This window comes from Polyodon spathula, chromosome 15 (genome assembly GCF_017654505.1).
Source record: "Polyodon spathula isolate WHYD16114869_AA chromosome 15, ASM1765450v1, whole genome shotgun sequence".
NCBI classification, from domain to species: Eukaryota; Metazoa; Chordata; class Actinopteri; order Acipenseriformes; family Polyodontidae; genus Polyodon; species Polyodon spathula.
In genome coordinates, this window is record NC_054548.1 from 13,386,274 (window position 1) to 13,394,677 (window position 8,404).

The following is an 8,404-nucleotide window of genomic DNA, read 5'->3' on the forward strand; positions in this document are numbered from 1 at the left end:
TTATCTTTTAAATAGATGTTTAGCTTATTTTATCTACTCGATTTCTGATATATGGGTCTAATTTTTTTTTTTTTTAAAAGTTCCAAATATTACATCTACAGTAATTGTAAACCCTAACACCTTAGAACAGCGTTGATCATGACACAGGTTCCCTTCACCTCTCACTCATCACTGTAGGCCAGACACGCTATATTAACAAAACAAACAAAAAAGTTTATTATTTATCTCTCAAGGGTTTCTTACGGCTGTTGTATTCATTGCGTATGTGTATGGGTTATATACCCATGTATATCTGTCTCCGTATAGCAAAACAGTTAAACATTCTCCACGTGAAGGGTGAAGAGGTACGGAAGCGGTGGTCTTCCTCCCTGAAGTGAGGACCCCGCACTAGCACTACCCCTGATGCTAGCTGTCAACAAATATATTTTAGTGTATTAATTAAAACTTGACAGAGTAGCCTGGTGGACCACATGCAGACACTAACCCCGCCTGAAGCAAATTAGCTTGTGTTTCCTCAACGTAGGTGGAGCCAAGAAGGACGTCACATAACACAACACAACATATCTAAAGTATACTGCAAAATGGCGGAGCACAGAGAAGGTAGGTGTAATGTTTTTTATTATTATTCTTTATTTATTTTAAACTAGAGAAAATCCACCCAGCAAAGCCATTGTCGGTATGAAGCTGAAACAAAAATAAATAAATAACGAGCAATTCAAAAACGAATGTCAAGTAGGTAGAGCTAAACACGGTAATGTCGTACGACAACAGCCGGCCAGTCTGTGACTACTGTACTGGAGCATCAGTACATTAAATACTGTTGTTTGCGATACTGCTTGTTGTATATACATGTAATTAAATATAACTATTTTAATCTTTAAAGACTAAAGAAGGGAAATGTATTTTCTTACCACCTCAATGTCAGCACTGAAAAGTTGACAGAAATTGCGTATACTTGCACAACCACACAGAAACAGTACCAACGGATATTCTGTGCAAAACTACCAGGACGAGGTGCGAAATTTGGATTGTCAGTAAAAAGTAATATTCGTTTTCTTTTAACTTTAGTAAAACCTATATCATATTATTTGCAGCGTAAATTTGTCATGGTTTGTGCGTACAATTCCAAGGAGGCCTTAGTCTTTTTTGAAAAGTGGAAAAAATAAAATACTGTCATTAATTTGGCTGTTTATAAACAGTTCACGTTATCTTGCAAAATTGGTTTGCTAAATGGAAATATTAACCTACATACAGTGCGATAAATAAATAAATAAATGTCCACAGGCTGCAATCATGAATGCAAAATGTATGATTTGCTAAGTAGGAATTAAATATTATCTGTTGTATGTTACCTCTAGTATACGAACCATAACTATTTACCCTCGCTAGACGTCCAACACGGGGAAGCTTGGAGATTTATAACTAGGGGGAAAGTGAAAAACGAATGACAAAACACATTATACCCATTGACTATAATAGAGAAAGGAATGCCCAATGAATAATGAAACAAAAGATGAACAAGGAACGAAAGCTTGTATCTTTAAAACCCCTAATACCGTTTCTTAAAATAAACTAATGTACAAAATAAAAGTGGAATGACAGCTGTTTTCCATTGAATGACAGGCCGGGAACAGTGCTTTTTTTTGTCATTTTTACTGGAAACGATTAGATACTGTATTATTACCCCCCCCCCCCCCCCCCCCCCCCCCCCCCCCCCCCCCCCCCCCCCCCCCCCCCCCCCCCCCCAAAAGATCAAGACAGCGATGAAGACTGCTGTGAAGTGGTGGATTTGACAGATTATGCAAGGCGGCATCAATGGTGGAGCAGGGTCTTTGGACAAAATTCTGGGCCGATTGCAGAGAAATATTCAGTCACTACTCAGATAATGATGGGTGGAGTAACAGGCTGGTATGTATTAAACTATCAGACAAGTACTGTGTGGAATAGTTGTGCACTTGCCATGGTTTTCCCCAAGTTGCAAGTTTCAAGGGGCTCCCGAGTGGCGCATCCAGTAAAGGTGCTCCGCGTGGAGTGCAGGATGCGCCCTATAGCCTTGAGATCGCAGGTTCGAATCCAGGCTGTGTCATTGCCGACCGTGACCCGGGGTTCCTAGGGGGCAGCACACAATTGGCCGAGCAACACCCAGGTAGGGAGGGCTTAGGTCGGCAGGGTAATCCACGGTTCACCGTGCACCGGCAGGGCAATCCACGGTTCACCGTGCACCACTGGAGCCATTCAGATCTGTGTTGTCCTGTGGCACTATAGGTCTGGTGGCTTCACTGTGGATCTGCAGTGCGCAAAACTGAGGGATTGGCAGGATCACGTTTCGGAGGATGCGTGTTTCAGCCTCCGTTTCCCAAGTCACCGGGGGGTTGCAGCGGTGAACCGAGAAAAAAAAAAAATTGTGCATGGCTGAATGTCTAGGTACTGAAGAACTTTTGGCATGAAAGAACAGTTCTGTTTGTATCAGTTCTTGTATTGCACTTAATCAGCAAGTTTACTTTATCATGAGGGCAATATGAAACCTTTGAAGGTACTGAGGGTAGAGAAATCTAGGTCATTTTAAATGGATTCTGGTCTCTAACGGATCACAACTATGGAATGCTCTACAGCAGAGGTGCACAAATCCAGCTCTCTGTTTTTGATAGGTATCATTCAATAATTAACTGATTAAAACCTAGTAGTAAGGTAAATTGGATTAAGTAATTAAGGGCACAGATGGAACAGGAGGACAGCAGGAGTGCTCTGGAATTGTGCACTCCTGCTTTTGTAGCATAGAAAAAAACGCTTGCCTGAATTTAATATGCATGATGCACATGGGCATTTGTTTTGAGATTCTCTTTTACAGTTTGTGGAGACTGGTAGGGGGAATCTGTATTTTCATGATGGTGACTTTTGAATGTGTAGGCTCGCTGTTGAAGGATAGTTGCTGATAATGTTCTGTTCTTTACAAGGTGTGCGGGATATCTGTTCCAAAGGGTTGGGAAGATTGCAGCCACTGCAGTCGGTGGTGGATTTCTTTTGCTACAGGTATGATTTTGTGGCCGCAAGCATTTAGAAAGCTGTAACTTGACTTTTATTATAGCCACTCTACAGTATCTAAAGTGATTTATGACAGGAAAAGAAAACGTTACTCAAAACAACATTTTCAAAGAAACTATCCAGCACAATATGGTGACAGTTTCAATCAGACTGTGTTTAATTGCGTTTTTCTTTTTTTTTTTGGTACAGTAGTAGTGCTAAAGGAAACTTACAGTAGAAAAATTCTTAGAGAAGTATTTCGACTCAAGGTCTTTCTCAGTGTCTTCAGTAGTATACTAATAATAATCCAACAAAGTGCTGAAGTGCAGTATAATATTTCTCACATTCTTAAAACCATTTCTCGTACATGTATGTTTCATGTAAAAAAAAAAATTGATTGTTTATAAAGTATCATTAAAGCATTAAATTAAATTTGCCATTCACTCATTAGACCTCAAATATTATACAAGAAACAAATTCCATACATTTGTTTCCCAAAATAATTCTTGACAAAAGCATTCACACGAAAAGCTAGATTTGAGAAAAAAAAAAACTTGACTGCTACTGTGTGCATTACCTCCAGTTTGCAAATCACAGTGGATACGTGCAAGTTGACTGGAAGAAAGTGGAAAAAGATGTCAATAAGGCCAAAAAGCACCTAAAGAAGAAGGCCAACAAAGCAGCACCCGAAATCAGCAATGTAATTGAAGAGGTAGGAATTACGATATTGTGGATTGTCAATCAGTAACTTAATCTCTGGGTTTCCTGCTTCAGCTTTTTGGTTTTACTGTTTTTCTAGTAATTCTGGTACAGTCGTGTAGTATTTTTTAGCAACAGTCGTGTAGCAGTCAGCAACATTTTTTTAAACAATTGGTTTAATGTACAGAATCATGTTTGTTGCACACTCACAGAGACAGACTGCTGTTTTTAGGTGTATATCTCTACGTGGAACAACACTGGGGGTGTAGGAGGTTTTTAATAGAGGGGTGGGTTATCTCCTGACAGACAGGGGAAATCGAGAGACACGAAGGTTGACGTTGACATGCCACTTGGGCACACAGGTTTTGTCTGCAATATTTCTAAGACATTATGTTGCAGTTGCAGGTGGCTGCCACTAGAGTACCAGCAATGGTAGCCCTAGTGCAGAAGGACATGCACACATTTGTAAACAAACAAAATAATACAAAAGCGCAAAACAAAACACTGTAGAAGAAAACGAAAGCTCTCCAAAACCTTCTCCCACTACAAGGGAGGTCCTGCTCCAGGAACCTTCTCTGTAAAATACTTGTGGGATGGGGTTAAAATTCTTCAAACAAAAGATCCTCAGTTGTTGATTTATTTTGCTCGCCCTGGTTGTACATGCAGTCATGATTTTTATAGAAGATGGCCATGGTTAATTGATAATCAATAAATCAATTGACATCTGGCCACCTTCCACACCTGTCTTATTTAGAAACGGGAATCCAATCCTAGCCCTGCCATAACATGGTTTGTTTCAAGGTCTTTAGAAAAAAATCCAAAGTTCCACAATTTTACAATAATCCTTTTGTATGACTTCAGTTTCCCATAGATAGATTTTCATATAGTATGTAGGTTTTAAAATATAAAAAGTACATGTCCAGTTCTACTTGCTATAAGTGGGGAAAAAAACATGTATGTTGTAGATTCCTTAACTATGGAACAACAGTGACAAATGGGTTTTCCCACTTACTCTAGCAAGCATACGTCTTTTAATGGTGCAACAACCATACATATCGGAACAACGACAACAAAAGCAAAACTCCACGCTCCCCCCTGCTCCTCCCACCACCACGCTGTGAAAAATTCCTGGTGAGAACCCTGCATATCTAACACAAACTTTATTTACAAAAATTAAAAGGAACCAAAAATACATAACTGTACTATTTACATGGCTTCAGCCCTGTCACAGGGGGGTTCATTATAAATGTTGTTCTGTCTCTTTGTTTTTCTATAGTCTACAGAATTTGTGAAGAAGAATATTGTGCTGTCCAGCGGGTTCCTTGGAGGATTCTTGCTTGGTCTTGCATCATAAAGATTCAAGGGCTACAGGAGCTGCCAAAACAGTACTTGATAATAGTAACTGTGAAGCTTTTTTTCTGTTCACGAGGAGGAAGTGAGAGTCTGTGAACAATAATGCTGGAGCAGGAGGAGAAGCAGCAGTACAGCCAGGGCACTCCACAATGCTTTCCTCCTCTTTACTGTGCCTCTCAAACCAGCAAGAGCCTGGGAATCTCATCAGTACTCTTTAAAAGTGAGTTGTGGAACCAGTGCATTGTGCAGAAACAACACTCACAGATTTCGCTTTGCTCGTCGCTGTCGGTGCGTTGTTCTTTTATTTTGCCTGCCCAAGAAAGTGTTATAATTATATTATAATCGCTTGTCATCTCATGTCTAATTCCATTTTGTATGACCTAGAAAAACTAATTGGATGTACTGTATAAAATAGTGTAAAAATATTATATATTCTTTGTAAATGTTGTTGCTGTTGTTTTTATTTTTGTGTTCGTTTTCAGTCGTCTTTTTTTAAAAGTGTGGGGGGGTCAGTGTAATCCCGGTATGAATTTCAAAATATATTTTAAATGTAAAGTTGTATTTTATATTTTCTGTTTGATTTAATTCATTAAATAATAACGGTGAATGAAAATATTGCATGTTCATATATTTCTCATGTCTTTCCTAGCCAGTTTTACCATAAGGTGATGGTGGTTTAAATCAGTGATTTTGACCAGTTAATCAATATGCTGGTAAAGGGTATGCTCGGTAGAACAATAATCTGCGCAGGAAACAACAGCAGACCATGAGGAAGAGGGTCGTGGGGTTGACACCTTGGGGCTAACTCACAAAGCCATTACAGTACTCCAGCACCATTTTTTACCGAAGGAAGACACCTATTGAAGCTTTAAAACCTGAAATAAACAACTAAGGAATTCAATATTCTTTGATTTATTTAGTTTTTTTTTTTGTTATTTTTATTTCTTTAACATTAGGGAGTGTTTTTCTATTTTGTAATAGGCCTTGATATATTGGTACCCTTTTTCAGAGAGCACGTCTGCTGAGTGCTTTCGGGGGCACCTACAGATGACCTACGATGATCTATAATGCAAGGTGCCAATATACCAATCTCTAAACCATGGCCTGTGGCACAGATGACATTGCCAGAAATTACAGGCCACTGTTGGCCTACTCTGGATCAGCAGAGAAGAATTAAATAATCAGTCTTGCCCATTCAGGACTATTTATTAACATCCAAATATTGTTTGGAGATGATGAGTGCTTTTTTTTTAAACTTGCATGACAGCGCAAAGACCAATGCAATCACAAAAGGAATTTTTTTTTTTTTTTTACCTAAATGAGTTTGGATTAACACAGAAAAAGGCAATGGTTATGGATGTGTTGAGACACGAAAGTGGACGTTTATTAATCTGTGAGATCTATTCTGATTTTAAACAAGGCCCTAAGCAGAAATTTCAGATTTAACGTTTAAAAGGTGTAGTAACCCAGGTTTTAAATTCCATTTCCCTACCATTAAGTAACTCTATTACCGCATCCCTTTAACATCAAACTTTTACATTTAAATATTTCAAATGTTCTTAACTTTGAAACATTTCTGAAGGTACAACACTACAGAGCTACCCTCTCCGTGTGGTCTGCTAATGTTAGGGCCTTCATTTTTTTTTCTATGCTGGACCAAACAACCTTTTCAGAAGTGTCATTCCCCTCTTCCACCCACTGTTTCAGGTAAATATAATGTCACAGCATATGTAAATGGAGTTCCGACTGAAAATGGAATCTCTGAAAATGTGTTGAAGGTAATAAACGTCCTCCTTTTCAGGGACTCACAAGTTACTAAGACAAATTGCATTCATTTACTATCTTCTTGTCTATTAAACTCCATGTTTTTGAATGAAAGTAAACATAAATCGTCAATAACAACATGGGTTTCTTGTGTGTTTTGATTAAGTAGATAAGAATTTGTCCTAATAAAAACTTTAAAAAAGGGTTACTAACTGAATTCAGATACAGTAGGACTTGCTGTAGTGTGGTTGTGCATGGGCCTGTCCCTGCCCTGCCCTGTGGTGTCTCAGGAAGCCTGGGGATTGTTTAAGTAAGGGTCTGAATCACATGGTCCATGTGGATCACGGTGACATTCAGAACTCCTTGGCAGTGTGTGGTACTCTAGAATAGAGTTTGCTGTCAAGACAGTCTTGAACATGTTCTTTAAGGCTCATGTCTATTCTTTGTAATGTCCAAAGTATTTTTTTAGTGACTTCAGGTCACCATTGATACCATGCCCAGGCTCCTTACATGACATTGAATAATAGGCAGCTAGATACTAAGCTGTTTAACACCAATGGTAGCCACAATAAAAATATGATTATACCTTAAATTAACAGTACATTATAATATTCAAGTTAAGATTTTTTGTTTCAGTGTAATTTGAAACGCCTACATGGATGGAATGTTGCCATCCCTAGATGAGAGTGTCAGTTAGCCACAACTGGCTTGATAAATGAAATGTCTGTAGAACACTGAATATTTATGTCAGTTGATAGTTGACAGCATGGCCTTCAAAGAAAATATCCATTTAATTTTCGGCTTCAAACGGTTCTATGAGAAAAGCAAGATTTGAAGTGTTATTTATGGGGGACATCTTCAGATGTCAGCCCACGTCTCAAGTAGAATGCCACAGAAAAGAGCTGTGACTAGCAGCAAATTATTATTTTACATTAAAGGCATTTTCCAGATTTAATTTTTTCACAACTTATTGAAAAATGATTGTGATTGTTTCTCAGGGAATATTGGGATCACCTCAGTCCTCGACTGTTTACATTTAATACACTATAATAGTCAAGCATGTGAATAGTACAATACAATAATGAACATACATTTTGTTTATTATTCCTGTTCTAATATTTCTAATGTATTTCATTGGTTCAAGTGTTTATTTGTTTTTCGCTCTGAGATATAGACCGTGTTTGTACAAGGAACTTCACATCGAAGGAAACAACGGTTCTTCTGGTCTTTGGGTTAGTAAACAAGACCTTCAATTAGCAAGCAATACCTTCCAGCTGTTTTGGATCTCCACTGCCATGTAAATCTATTCTCTTAGCAAGACAATGTATTGAATGAGAAGCCCTCTTGGCAGGCTTGTTGGTGATGAAAAAGCTAGTCAATGTATTGAAAACAAATAAAGTGGCACAGCCTTTATTTTTGTTGTAATTTGGCCTTTGAAAATGTTTGGTCCTGTGTTGTTTTTTTTGTTTTGTTTTTTGTTTGTTTTTTATATAACATCAGTTTTGTGTTAGTCCACCTGTACGTTTTTGTTGTTGTTGTATATTTGAACAAACTAGTTTTTTGTTTT

General features: G+C 38.2%; 1 protein-coding gene across 2 annotated transcripts; it reads left to right on the forward strand.

Annotated features, from left to right (window-relative positions):
- The first annotated feature begins 379 nt into the window (after positions 1-379).
- Positions 380-5,999, forward strand: LOC121327561 (FUN14 domain-containing protein 1-like). 2 transcript variants are annotated; one of them, XM_041271647.1, is made up of 5 exons: positions 380-600; positions 1,752-1,908; positions 2,955-3,030; positions 3,605-3,733; positions 4,738-4,977. In XM_041271647.1, exons 1-5 carry the CDS (start codon positions 582-584, stop codon positions 4,753-4,755), a joined length of 399 nt encoding a protein of 132 aa, XP_041127581.1. In that variant the 5' UTR covers positions 380-581; the 3' UTR covers positions 4,756-4,977. The 2 variants fall into 2 exon arrangements, with proteins under 2 accessions (XP_041127581.1, XP_041127580.1); XM_041271646.1 differs by lacking the exon at positions 4,738-4,977 and adding an exon at positions 4,997-5,999 and having other exon boundaries at positions 390-600.
- Positions 6,000-8,404: the final 2,405 nt, after the last annotated feature.

Excerpts from the sequence above, each read along its gene's own strand:
- LOC121327561 (XM_041271646.1), top strand. Across the intron at positions 1,909-2,954 it reads ATGGGTGGAGTAACAGGCTG|GTGTGCGGGATATCTGTTCC; the intron begins GTATGTATTAAA and ends GTTCTTTACAAG. Across the intron at positions 3,031-3,604 it reads GTGGATTTCTTTTGCTACAG|TTTGCAAATCACAGTGGATA; the intron begins GTATGATTTTGT and ends CATTACCTCCAG.